This window comes from Arvicanthis niloticus, chromosome 10 (genome assembly GCF_011762505.2).
Source record: "Arvicanthis niloticus isolate mArvNil1 chromosome 10, mArvNil1.pat.X, whole genome shotgun sequence".
NCBI classification, from domain to species: domain Eukaryota; kingdom Metazoa; phylum Chordata; class Mammalia; order Rodentia; family Muridae; genus Arvicanthis; species Arvicanthis niloticus.
The window spans coordinates 7,677,863-7,692,819 of NC_047667.1; the positions used below are offsets into that span (position 1 = coordinate 7,677,863).

A 14,957-nucleotide genomic window follows, 5' to 3' on the forward strand; every position below is an offset into this window, starting at 1 on the left:
CCACAAACATCCTGGAAATCAAGGATACTATGATAAGACCTAAGGTAAGAATAATAGGAATAGAAAAAGGTGAATAGTCTAAGCTCCAGTGCATAGAAAACATTTTCAATAAAATCATAGAGGAAATTTTTCCTACTTAAAGAAAGTGATGCCTCCCCCTTGCCAGTCTGCAACTCCAAATGTATTTGTGGCAGATGAGGATGTCAGCCCCCTACCCAATCCCACAGCCTATGTGTCTCAAAGTACATCTGCCATAATCAGGAAGAGAGGTGGACTTCCCTTCCCCAAGACCATAAAGCCAGCAGGCCTCCAAGGAGGTCTGCCCAAACCAGGTACACAAGGACACTGGGACACAGGAACACAACAGCTATAATCCAGCTATAATCCCAGAAAAACAAAGCCTGCCCTAACCAAAGAATGTACTTCTTCTCTACCAGATGACCTGTTCTAACCAGGAGATACATCTCTACCTGCATCCATGGAGTCTGTTTCAGTCCAAGACACCCAGGACAGTTAACCAGACAGATACCAGATGGCAAAAGTCAAGCACAAGAACATTTTTTAATTTGACATCACCAGAACTGAGTTCTCATACCAAAACAAGGCCCAGATATCTGAACACAAACAAAGATCAAAATTCTAACCTGAAATCTCATCTTAGGAAGATTATAGCCATATTAAAGAGGATATACATACCTCCTTAAAGAAATACAGGAAACCACATGCAAACAGGTAGAAGCCCTTAAAGAGGAAACAAAAAAATCCCTTAAAGAAATACAGGAAAAGTGAGTGCACCCCGGATACCACCAGACACATTCTGGAGGATCCATAGAACCCATAGCCAGAGCTAGCACTCCCCTTCCTCCTCTGCTTGCCCCTCTTCCGCTCTGAGGCCTGGGCCAGACCTCTGCCCAGCTAGCCTGTGAGTGCACCCCGGATACCGCCAGACACATTCTGGGGGATCCATAGAACCCATAGCCAGCGCTAGCACTGCCCAACATATAACAAAGACATATGCTCCACTATGTTCATAGCAGCCTTATTTATAATAGCCAGAAGCTGGAAAGAACCCAGATGCCCTTCAACAGAGGAATGGATACAAAAAATGTGGTACATTTACACAATGGAATATTACTCAGCTATTAAAAATAATGAATTCGGGAAATTCTTAGGTAAATGGATGGAACTAGAAAATATCATCCTGAGTGAGGTAACCCAATCACAAAAGAACACACATGGTATTTACTCACTGATAAGTGGAGATTAGCCCAAAATTTGAAACAACAATGATTCAACTACCAGATGACATGAAGCTCATGAAGAAGAAAGAACAAGGGAGGATGCCTAGGTCTTTCTTAGAAGGAGTAACAAAATACCCAAGGGAGCAAATATGGAGACAAAGTGTGGGATAGAATCTGAAGGGGGGTTGTAGGGAGACCATTCCATCTGAGTATTCATTCCATGGGCAGTCACCAAAAATAGACGCTGATAGGGATGTCAGGATGGGAAAGCTGACAGCAGCCTGATAAGGCTGTCTCCTTAGAGGTCCTCCAGAGTCTGACATACCCAGAGACAGATACCCACAGCTATCCATTAATCTGATCAAAGGTTCCCAATGGAGGAGTTAGAGAGTAAATTGAAGGAACCTTAAGGGCTGGTGGCCCCGTGAGGAGAGCAACAATACCAACCAGCCAGAGCTCCCCAGGGTCTAAACCACCAGCCTAGGAGCACATATGGAGAGACACATGACTCCAGCTGTATATGTAGGGGAGGATGGCCTTGTTGGGCATAGGTGGGAGACAAGGTCATTGGTACCCTGAAGGCTGAGCACTGAGGGGGGGGGATCTGAGGGTGGGGAGGGGGGCTGGGGGTAGGTGGGTAAACACCTTCATAGAAGCAGGAGGAGGGGGGATGGAATAAGGGGTTCCTGGGTGGTGGGGGAAATATGGTAAGGGGATAAAATTTGAAATGTAAATATTATATCCAATAAAAGAAAGGAAAAAATAGAAAAGTGGTTAGAACCAATATTCTTAATAAAATGTCAGCCCTCTTTAATAAAAAAAAAACTATCTTGATACTAAAATTTGTTTTGAGAATTGTATATTGCAGAATGATCAGCCTTGGGGTATCTACTCAACAAGCAAGCTGGGCAGACCTGCTCAAAACCTCTGAGGTCCGGGAATTCCATCTGGAGGCAGCGAAGACACAGTATCAGAGGCTTGTCAATTTGCTCTCCCCCCACTCCTCTTCTAATATCTCAATGCCCATAATCAGCTTGAAGAAGCTAATGATGAGTCAGCGCCCCTATTCCCTGGGCTTGGGGACTAAGGTGATAAATGTTGAACTATCTCTAGGGAAAAGTAGTGGTTTTGTCGGAATAGAGAGGATTAGCTAGGATTTATTGCATAGCCATAACCTATTAGTAGAAATCTGTATAATTAATATCAAGATGAAGATATAAATTCTTAAATGGCACCAATTTACTTTGTTTACAAATTTTAAGGTTTTTATTGGGCATGAGCTTCTTAGTGATATAAGAGTGAGATGAATATTGTTACTCTCATAGGCATTGTACCAGTATAACACATTTAGGAATACAAAGCTTAGACCCAGTCCTTCCTTAACTTTTTTAACAGATTTGAGATGGTCAGCCTGTGAGTTAAGGGACTATAGCAAATTCATGACTTGGAGTTTATTATAAGGGTGTTCTCTATGTTTTATTTAGAAATAGCTGAGTGGAGTTAACAGGCAACAGTCCAGATTACCTTACATGGATAGCTGGTTTTCAAAACATCAGAAATCCTTAGAATTGACATGACAAACATTTCAGTATTAATGTTCATTTTCATTAGAGACCTGTCTGCTCCGGACAGCTTCCTATATTGAATTCTAAGAAGAAATTGAGCATCCTTGGAGTTACTCCAGCTATGGTGAGACAGCCACTAGGCAAGAATTGCCACTTTCCTTCTACAGACAAATTACTGTCCAGAAAAGGACACACTTGCAGAATGGTCGACTGATTATATCTGCCTAGACAGAGTAATCAGCCCTTAATAATTCTGCAGCACTAAGATTTGTCAGATGATCCTGGGCCAGAAGGCAGAAGAACAGATGCTCCAACATTTTGAAGTAGAGCGAGTGTCCAGGTGTTCAGAGGTCTCTATAAATTGGCTAAGTTTTAGAAACTATGATTTGTGCTTCCCACAATTATAGTTAACTCAGTCATTCTGGATTTCTGAAGAAATTGAAAACATATAGCTATTGACCTTAAGAGAAAAGATTTGAGTGGATGGTCGTCAGCTGACATTCATCCTAAAGCCAGGTTCAGAACTAAATGTTTTAGTTAGAATAGATGACAGAGGAGCTGGTCAGTCAACAAAAGTATGGACTGGGTATTAGGACTATCCTGTACCTCACTGGTACAAATTGGCATAATTATGCTCTAATTGTATTTTGAGAGAAAAGTTTCATTTTAACAGGAAGGGTGATGTGTAGGAGGAGCTAAGGTAGGAGGAGTACTGAGAGGAAGAAAAGGAGTAAGAAGAGGAGAAGAGGAAGGAGAGGAGAAGCTAGGTGATGAAAGAGAAAGAGGGGGGAGACAGGGAGGCAGATATTCATGTATCTCCAACAGTCAAAGATAGTTGTTATATCTAGGTTGGTCAGTGGGTTACACCTCTGATTGAACAATATCAAACTTATAAAGCCTATGATTAACATTATTTTTAAAAAATGTATAAATGCAAAAAGGGAAAGGGGGCATGGGATAGGGGTTTCCTAAGGGGGGTGGGGGGGAATGGGGATAGTAGATGCCATCTGAAGTGTAAATAAAATATCTAATAAAAAATAAATACAGGAAAATACAATCAAACATGTGAAACAATTGAAACAAACCTGTCAAAAACCTAAAATTGAAATAGAAACAATAAAGAAGTCACAAACAGAGGCAGCCCTGAAGATGAAAAACATAGGAAACTGGTCAAAAACTACTTATATAAGCATAACCAACAGATACAAGGGACGGAAGAGAGAATCTCAAGTGTAGACCATACCAATGAAGATCTGGACACGTGGAAGAACAAAAACACAAGAGATAAAATGTTACTAGTCCAAAACATTTGGGAAATTTGGGACACAATGAAAAGACCAAATGTAAGATTTATAGGAATAGAAGAATATAAAGATCCTCAGTTCGAAGGGCCAGAAAATACCTTAAACAAAATCGTAGATGAAACTTTCCTAACCTAAAGAAAGAGATGGCCATAAATGTAAAAGAAGGCTTTGGAACAACAAATAAATTGAACCATTAAAGAAAATCCCCTAACACATAAAAACAAAAACACTAAATTTACAGAACAATGTGAGGAGCTGACAGAAGGCGGCTATCATCCTTGCAGCCATCTTGAGCCATATACCCTGACAAGAGCCTTGATTGCAATAGCCTACAACAGCTGAGCACACTCTGATAACATCTTGTTTTAGATACCCAGGATTTTCCCTTCAGTGTGTGAGACTTAAGGTGTGATTTAGAGATAAGACTTAAGGGCATGACTTAAGTGTGTGACTTAGAAGTGAGACATATAAAAGGCAAGAGGCAGACAGAAGAAATTATTATTAGACACTTGGGACTTGAGACAGGCAACTAGGAATTAGACACTTGTACTTGGAAGAGTACTTGAGACTTTGGATTAGACACTTGGATTAGACACTCAACACTTTGAAAGAGAACTAGGAATTAGACACTTGTATGTGGAAGAGTACTTGAGACTTGAGGCAGGTAACTCCGAACTGGGAAAGAGACTAGAAACTTAGAACTAGGAACTAGGGACTTGGAAAGAGAGAAGAGAGACTGAAGAATAAATGGGATTGAATCACAGTATGGTCTCCATTCTTCCTGTCCATCCTCTCTCTCTTGCTGAACCATGACCCACAGACTGGAGCATCTTGGGGCAGTGCAGGCTCTAACAACTTAGCCCCCAAGGCTTTTGGCAGTGCACATTCCAACATTGACAGAGTGGTCCACAACATTTTGGTCCCCAGTGTGGGGCAGCTCAGGCCACAACAGAACAAAAAATAATATTGAAAAGGTGTAAGAAAAAGGTGAAGTAACATGAAGGCAGACCTTTAAAAAAAAAGCACTAAATTTACCAAGAAAAACTCTAGAAGACAAAAGATCCTGAAGAGATGTCTTGCAAATTGTGAAAAGCCAGAGACGACAACTGAAGCCATAAAATATCTTCTGGGGGAATGACCATCTCTGACCTCAAGCTGCACTACAAAGTAGAAGTGATTAAAAAGAAACTACATGGTAGAGGTACAGAGATAGGCAAGAAGATCAATGGAATAGAATTGAAGATCCAGAAATGAACCCACACACGTATGGTCACTTGAACTTTGACAAAGGAGCTAAAACCATCCAGTGGAAAAAAAGACAGCATTTTCAACTAATGGTGCTTGTTCAACTGGAGGTCAGCATGTAGAAAAATGCACATCAATCCACTCTTATCCTCTTGTACAAAGCTCAACTCCAAGTGGATAAAGGACATTCACATAAAGCCAGATACACTGAAACTAATAGAAGAGAAGTTGGGGAAGACCCTCGAATACCTGGGCACAGGGGGAAAGTTCCTGAACAGAACACCAATGGCGTATGCTCTAAGATCAAGAACTGACAAATGGGACCTCATCAAATTGCAAAGTTTCTGTAAGGCAAAAGACACTGTCATTAACACAAAACAGCAAACAACAGATTGGGAAAAGATCATTACCGATCCTAGATCTGATAGAGGGCTAATAACGAATACATATAAAGAACTCAAGAAATTAGACTCCAGACAACCAAATAAGCCTATTAAAAAATGGGGTACAGAGATAAACAAAAAATTCTCAACTGAGGAAACTCGAATGGCCGAGAAGCACCTAAAGAAATGCTCAACACCCTTAGTCACCAAGGAAATCCAAATCAAAACAACCCTGATATTCCACCTCACACCAGTCAGAATGGCTAAAATCAAAAACTCAAGTGATGGTAGATGCTGGCAAGAATGTGGAGAAAGAGGAACACTCCTCCATTGCTGGTGGGATTGCAAGCGGGTACAACTACTCTGGAAATCAGTCTGGTGGTTCCTCAGAAAATTGGAAATAGCACTGCCTGAAGACCCAGCTATACCACTCCTGGGCATATACCCAGAAGATGCTCCAACATATAACAAGGACATATGCTCCTCTATGTTCATAGCAGCCTTATTTATAATAGCCATAAGCTGGAAAGCACCCAGATGTCCTTCAACAGAGGAACAGATACAAAAATGTGGTACATATACACAATGGAGTATGGCTCAGATATTAAAAGTAATGAATTTGAGAAATTCTTACGTAAATGGATGGAACTAGAAAATATCATCCTCCTTCTGGTCTGGGCCAGAGCATTGAGCAAATCTTGGGTGGCAGCTCTGTCCCCAACCTCCAAGAACCCAGAGGAAGCCGGGATCCCAGACGCTCTAACTCCGGAAGTGTCTTAGGTAAGCAGAGAGCAAGGCCCGCCCTAAACAGGGAGTAACTAGGACCCACAAGGACCCAGGAAGTCACTCCCATCATGGAACACTGGTTCCTTCCGGTCTGGGCCAGAGCACTGAGCAGATCTTGGGTGGCAGCTCTGTCCCCAACCTCCAAGAACCCAGAGGAAGCCGGGATTCCAGGTGCTCTAACTTGGACAGTGTCTTAGAAACTAGTTCTCAGATCTGAGGCCTTGATCAGACCTCTGCCAGGTCTGCTGTTGTGTGGACCCCGGATTCCACCTGAGACATACTGGAAAGTCCACTCAACCCAGAGCCACAGAGGAACAACTGAACTCAGAGCATCAGACAACATATCCTGAGATATTCTAGAGGAGACACTGCACCCAGAACTGCAGACACCTAGCTGGACTGCTACCTTGGAGGCACCATATCCTGAGGCATCCTAGAGGTACCACTGTAATCAGTGCAGCTGGAAAAATCACAGAGACATCTGGACCCCTAGAAGATCAGACACAAGCTAGATAACTGGAAAGGCAGGCTTCAGTCAGAGACAGCAAGTACAGGGAGCACTAGAGTTAACCAGATGGCAAAAGGCAAGAGCAAGAACATAAGCAACAGAAACCAAAGTTACATGGCATCATCAGAACTCAGCTCCCCCATCAGAGCAAGCCCTGAACACCCCATCACACCAGAAAAGCAGGAATCAGAATTAAAATCACTTCTCATGATGATAATAGAGGGCTTTAAGAACGACATAAATAACATTCTCAAAGAACTTAAGGAAAGCACTGGTAGACAGATAGAAACCCTTAAAGAGGAAACACAAAAATCCCCTAAGGAATTGCAAGAAAATGCAACCAAATGGGAGAAGGAATTAAACAAAACCATACAGGATCTAAAAATGGAAGTAGAAACAATAAAGAAATCTCAAAGGGAGACTACCCTGGAGATAGAAAACCTAAAAAAAAAAGATAAGGAGTCATAGACACAAGTATTACCAACAGAATACAAGAGATGGAAGAGAGAATCTCATGTGCAGAAGATACCATGGAAAACATTGACACAACTGTCAAAGAAAATGCAAAATACAAAAAGCTACTAACCCAAAATATATAAGAAATCCAAGACACAATGAGAAGGCCAAACCTAAGGATAATAGGTATAGATGAGGGGGAAGACTCCCAACTTAAAGGACCAGTAAATATCCTCAACAAAATTATAGAGGAAAACTTCCCTAACCTAAAGAAAGAGATGTCCATAAATATACAAGAAGCCTACAGAACCCCAAATAGTTTAGACCAGAAAAGAAATACTTCCCGCCATATAATACTCAAAACATCAAATGTACAAAACAAAGAAAAAATACTAAAGCAGTAAGGGAAAAAGGTAAAGTAACATATAAAGGCAGACCTATAAAAATTACACCATACTTCTCACCAGAGACCATAAAAGCCAGAAGATCCTGACCGCTATCATACAGACCTTAAGAGAACACAAATGCCAGCCCAGACTACTATACCCAGCAAAACTGTCAATCATTATTGATGGAGAACCCAAAATATTGCATGACAAATCCAAATTTACACAGTATCTCAACACAAATCCAGCACTTCAAAGAATAATTGGTGGAAAACTCCAACACAAGGAGGGAAACTACAACCTAGAAAAAGCAAGAAAGTAATCTTCCAAAAACCATAAAAGAAGGTAGCTACACAAACATATCTCTACGGATGTTAGCCCAAAGGCTTGGATTAGCGAAGACTCAACTCGCAGACCACATGAAGCTCATGAAGAAGGAAGACCAAAGGGGGATGCCTCAGTTCTACTTAGAATGAGAAACAAAAATGCTCAAGGGAGCAAATAGGGAAACAAAACATGGAACAGAAACTGAAGGAGGGGCCATCAGGAGACCATTCCACCTGGGTATTCATCCCATGTACAGCCACCTAAGCTAAACACTGTTGTGGATGGCTGGAAGTGCATAATCTGAGGAACATGATATAGCTGTCTCCTCAGAGGTCTGCCAAAGACTAACACACTCAGAGGTTGATGCTCACAGTTAACCACTGATATGATCAATGGAGAACTTAGTGAGAGGACTGAAGGAGCAGAAAGGGTTAGTGACCCCAGGTGGAAAGCAACAATACCAAACAACCAGAGCCCCTCAGGGTCTAAACCACCAGCCTGGGAACACATAGGGAGGGACCCAAGACTCCAGAGGTATATGTAGGGGAGGATGACCTTGTCGGGCATAGGTGGGAGAGGACATTCTTGGTCCCATAAAAAAAAATGAACACAGAGTGGGGGGGGGGTAATGTGAGGGCAGGGAGGGGATATTGAGGGGGTGTAGGTGCAGTCACTGCCTCATAGAAGCATGAGGAGGGGGATGGGATAGGAGGTTTCTGGGTGGTGGGAGGAAGTAGGCTAAGGGGATAAAATCTGAAACGTAAATACTACAACCAATTTTAACAAGCCAAAAAAAAGTTGTGAGAACCAACATCTTTTAAAAAAGTCAGCCCCCTGGGTGGGGGAATTTTTTTTCTTGATACTAAAACTTGTTCTGAGAGTTATATATTGCAGAATACACAGCCTTGGTGTATCTACTCATCAAGCATACTGAGCAGACCTGCCCAAACCTCCAATGTCCTAGAATTCCATCTGGATTCAGTGAAGACACAGCATCAGAGGCTTATCAACTTATTCTTCCCCCCACCCCTCTTCTAAAATCTCAACGCCCTTAATCAGCTTGAAGAAGTTAAAGAAGAGTCAGCACCCCTATTCCCTGAGCTTGGGGACTAATGTGGTTAATAATGGTCTGTCTTTCTAGGGACAAGTAGTGGTTTTGTTGGAACAGGGAGGATTAGCTAGGACTTATTGCATAGCCATAACCTATTGGTAGAAATCTGTATAATTATTATCAAGATGAAGTTATAAATTCTTAAATGGTACAGAATTTACTTTGATTTCAAATTTAAGGTTTTCATTGGTACAAGCCTCTTATTAATATAAAAATGAGATGAATATTGATACTCCCATGGGCATTGTGCCTGTATAACACATGTAGGAATACAAGGCCTAGACTCAGCCCTTTTTTAACTTTTTTAACTGATTTGGGACAGTTAACCTATGAGTTAAGGGACTATAGCAAACGCATGGTTTTGAGTTTATTGTTAGGGTGTTTTCCATATATTATTTAGAAATAGCTGAGAGGAGTGAACAGACAACAGTCCAGGTTACCTTACATGGATAGTTGGTTTTCAAAACATCAGAAGTCCATAGAACTGACGCTACAAATATTTCTATATTAATGTTCATCTTGATTAGAGACCTGTCTGCTCCTGACAGCTTCCTGTCATGGATTCTAAAAAGAAATTGAGCATCCTTGGAGTTACTCCAGTTGTGTGGTGACAGCCACTAGACAAGAATTGCCTCTCTCCATCTACAGACAAATTACTGTCCAGAAAAGGACACACTTGCAGAATAGCCGACTGATTATATCTGCCTAGACAGAGTAATCAGCACTTAATAATTCTGCAGCACTAAGGTCTGTCAGATGATTCTGGGCCAGAAGGCTGAAGATTTGATGCTCCAACATTCGGTAGTATAGGGGCTTTCCAGGTGTTCAGCAGTCTCTATAAATTGGCTAAGTTTTGTAAGCTATGTTTAGTGCTTCCCATAACTTCAGTTAACTCACTCATTCTGGATTTCTGATGGGGTTGAATACCTATAGTCTCATAGCCAATCCTGGCTATTTACTTTGAGAGAAAAGATCTGAGTAGATGGTTTTCAGCTGACATTCATTCTAAAGCCAAAAAAGCCAGGATCAAAAGTAAGTGTTTTAGTTAGAAGAGATGACAGAGGTTCTGGTTAGTCAACAAAATGGTGGACTGGGTATTAGGACTATCTTGTACCTCACTGGTACAATTAGGAATAAGTATGTTCTAACTGTATTTTGAGAGAAAAGTTTTACTTTAACAGGAAGAGTGATTTGTAGGAGGAGCTAAGTGGGAAGGAGTACTGAGAGGAAGAGATGGAGCAAGGAGAGAAGATGAAGAAGAGGAGAAGCTAGGTGATGAGAGAGAGAAAGAGAGAGGAGGCATGGAGGCAGATGTACACATGTCTCCACCAGTCAAAGATAGTTTTTATATCTAGGTTGTGTATTGGGTTACGCTTCTGAGTGAGCATTACCAAACTTATAAATCCTTTGATTAACATTTTTAAAAAATTGTATAAAAACAAAACGGAAAGGGGGGCATGGGACAGGGGTTTTCTAGGGAGGAGAAATGGGGAAAGTGGATGGCATCTTAAATGTAAATAAAATATTAAAAAAGAATTCTATATGCATCACACATTGTGATTATCAATAATTTAGTTTGGCCAAAGGAGAATTTGTCATATTAAAGCTTCAACACTCTCCTTCCAAAATGGGTCCATATAGGATTTTCCCTAGAGCAGAAGCTATGTTCACTGAAATGCCAGTCCCTTAAGCCACATAACTCACACATGCACACATATGCACATACACACACACAGAGAGAGAGAGAGAGAGAGAGAGAGAGAGAGAGAGAGAGAGAGAGAGAGAGACTCAAAAACCCTCAAGGATTCCTTGGTGTACCATATATAATCTTCCTAATTACTGTCTGGTACTTGTCTGAAGCAATCAAATTTATCGTTTCGTGAAGTGTTTCTATTGACCTCATCAATCAGAAAATAAAAGATACCAGGTACGCTCTGGGGACTCCCTACTGCCAGTTGTGGTTCTAAAGTCTAGGGCGATGTGTGGGATCTTCTACCTGCATTATGCCTGTATAACACATTTAGGAATACAAGGCTTAGACCCAGTCCTTCTTTAACTTTTTTAGCTGATTTGGGATGGTTAGCCTATGAGTTAGGAGACTATAGCAAATTCATAGCTTGGAGTTTATTGTTAGGGTGTTTTCCATATTTTGTTTAGAAATAGCTAAAAGGAGTGAACAGACAACAATCCAGGTTACCTTACATGGATAGTTGGTTTTCAAAACATCAGAAGTCCATAGAATTGACGTTACAAATATTTCTATATTAATGTTCATTTTGATTAGAGACCTGTCTGCTCCTGACAGCTTCCTGTCTTGGATTCTAAGAAGAAATTGAGCATCCTTGGAGTTAAGCCAGTTGTGCGGTGACAGCCACTAGGCAAGAATTGCTTCTTTCCATCTACAGACAAATTACTGTCCAGAAAAGGACACACTTGCAGAATAGTCAACTGATTATATCGGCCTAGACAGAGTAATCAGCCCTTAATAAATCTGCATCACTAAGGTCTGTCAGATGATTCTGGGCCAGAAGGCTGAAGATTTGATGCTCCAACATTTGGTAGTATAGGGCCTTTCCAGGTGTTCAGCGGTCTCTATAAATTGGCTAAGTTTTAGAAGCTATGCTTTGTGCTTCCCATAATTTCAGTTGACTCAGTAATTCTGGATTTCTAAAGGGGTTGAAGACCTATAGTCTTATAGCCAATCCTGGCTATTTACTTTGAGAGAAAAAATGTGAGTGGATGGTTTTCAGCTGACATTCATTATAAAGCCAAGAAAAAAGACAGGTTCAAAAGTAAGTGTTTTAGTTAGGAGAGATAACAGAGGTTCTGGTTAGTCAACAAAATGATGGACTGGGTATTAGGACTATCTTGTACCTCACTGGTACAATTAGGATTAATTATGCTCTAATTGTATTTTGAGAGAAAAGTTTTACTTTAACAGGAAGAGTGATACGTAGGAGAAGCTAAGGGAGAACGAGTACCGAGTGGAAGAGATGGAGTAAGGAGAGGAGGAGATGAAGGAAACGAGAAGCTAGGTGATGAGAGAGAGAAAGAGAGGGGGGCATGGAGGCAGATGTTCACATGTCTCCACCAGTCAAAGATAGTTTATATATCTAGGTTGGGTATTGGGTTACACTTCTGATTGAGCATTACCAAACTTATAAAGCCTTCATTAACATTTAATAAAAAAATAAAATAAAAGATATGGATGATACCATCCAAGCATAAAATAGAGACTAATCCAATAAGGCAGTATTAATAAAAGACAGTTGGAACATATTTATTAATATTTATTAATAACTGTAAGAAAGAAGAGACTAGTTTTAGGTTAAAAATTAGTCTATAAAAGCTTAAACACCACAATAATCATTACAAAGTATATATCTCACAAATCACAGTATTCTACCAAACTAAATTATACAGAACTTTATGCAAGAGGTTTGTATGAAAATGTACAATGATATTTTTTGGCTTAAATGCTTACAATTTAAAATACAAGTTTGAAATTTTATTCTATATCATCATTAATCAATGATGTCAGATTAACACTGGGTGAAAGATATTTTCATATTTTATAGTTATTAAAACAATTTAAAATGAATATTTGTCATTTCTGAGTGAAAATATTTCCAATTAATACCAAGTATAAGACTAACCTGTGGGAATTGTCTGATAATGAGTAAGGTATCAATACTGATTACATACTTACAACAATATTTCTCTTTTTAAATAACATGTTTCTATATAAATATTCAGAAAGCAACTACCTATCAAGTTAGTCTGCTATATTGATGTATTTCATCCAAAGTTTGAGCTTGTGAACTAAATGATTTGCCATATAGTTGACATTTTTAAGGTTTGTCTCCAGTATGCATGTTGTGCTATGTTTGAGGACATGATTTCTGTGAAAAAAAATTCACAACCTTTAAATAGTAATGCTTGTCCCCAAAATATATTCTGTGGTGATCTTGAAGGAATGGGGACAAGAAAAGTATTTCACACATTCATTGCACTTGGAATAGGAAAGGCTGCTTTCCATAATACATTCTTTGATGCACATGGAGAGTTGAGGACCAGGTTAAAAAAAACTGACTACTTTCTTATTCAAGAAGACTACCTCTTGTATGGATTCTGTAGTGAACTTGAACATTTGAGGATGGGATAAATGATATTCCATGTTCATTATATTTGTAACATTTATGTCCAGGAAGGATTTGGTGTTGAACTTTAAGATCTGAGAACTGTGTAAAAGGTTTGCCACATTCAATGTATTTCTAAGGTTTATCTCCATTATGGATTCTATGTTGAACTTGAAAATTTGAGGAATCTTCAAATGATTTCACACACTTATATATTTGTAAGTTTTGTTTTCGGTGTGAATATTTTGGTGAACTTTAAGTTGGAAAACTGATAAGTTATTTTCTACACTTATTTTATTTATATGGTTTATCTCTAGTATGTAATCTATTGTGAGTTTTAAGACTTGAAGACTGTGTAAAAGTGTCCCCACACTCATCCACTTTTTAAGGATTGTTTCCAGTATGGATTCTATGGTGAACTTTAAGATCTGAAAACTGTGTAAAACATTTGCCACATTCATTACATTTGCAAGTTTTGTCTCCTATATGAATTCGATAGTGAACATGAAGATGTGAGGACTGTTTAAAACATTTTCCACATTCATTACATTTGTAAGGTTTGTCTCCAGTATGGATTCTGTGGTGAACTTTAAGTTTTGAGGACTCCTTAAAAGATTTCCCACATTCATAACATTTGTAAGGTTTGTCTCCAGTATGGATTCTGTGGTGAACTTTAAGTTTTGAGGACTCCTTAAAAGATTTCCCACATTCATAACATTTGTAAGGTCTGTCTCCTGTATGGATTCTATGATGAGCCTTAAGATTTGAAGAGTGAGTAAAACATTTGCCACATTCATTGCATTTGTAAGGTTTGCTTCCAGTATGGAATTTATGATGAACTTTAAGACATGAAGAGTGAGTAAAACATTTTCCACATTCATTACATTTGTAAGGTTTGTCTCCAGTATGGATTCTGTGGTGAACTTTAAGTTTTGAGGACTCCTTAAAAGATTTCCCACATTCATAACATTTGTAAGGTTTGTCTCCAGTATGGATTCTGTGGTGAACTTTAAGTTTTGAGGACTCCTTAAAAGATTTCCCACATTCATAACATTTGTAAGGTCTGTCTCCTGTATGGATTCTATGATGAGCTTTAAGATTTGAAGAGTCAGTAAAACATTTGCCACATTCATTGCATTTGTAAGGTTTGTCTCCAATATGGATTCTGTGGTGAACTTTAAGGTTTGAGGACTTGTTAAAAGATTTCCCACATTCATAACATTTGTAAGGTTTGTCTCCTGTATGAATTCTGTGGTGAACATGAAAAGTTGATGATTGTGTAAAAGATTTTCCACATTCATTACATTTGTAAGGTTTGTTGCCAGTATGGATTCTATGATGAACTTTAAGACTTGAAGACTGTGTAAAGCATTTGCCACATTCACTACATTTGTAAGGTGTCTCTTGAGTAGAAATTCTGTAGTGAGCCTTAAGATTTGAGGACTCAGTTCTCTCAGGAGAAGTATCTGGAACTTCCTGATCTTTTTCAGGAATGAAACAATTTTT

General features: G+C 39.5%; 1 protein-coding gene across 1 annotated transcript in view; it reads right to left on the reverse strand.

Moving 5' to 3' along the window:
- The window catches only part of LOC117716427 (uncharacterized), an 83,788-nt gene that overhangs the window by 6,004 nt on the left and 62,827 nt on the right, over positions 1-14,957 (reverse strand). The window contains exon 5 of the mRNA XM_076941735.1: positions 13,844-14,932. Within this exon, the coding sequence (XP_076797850.1) occupies positions 13,844-14,932 (1,089 nt within the window). The remainder of the gene's footprint in view (positions 1-13,843; positions 14,933-14,957) is intronic.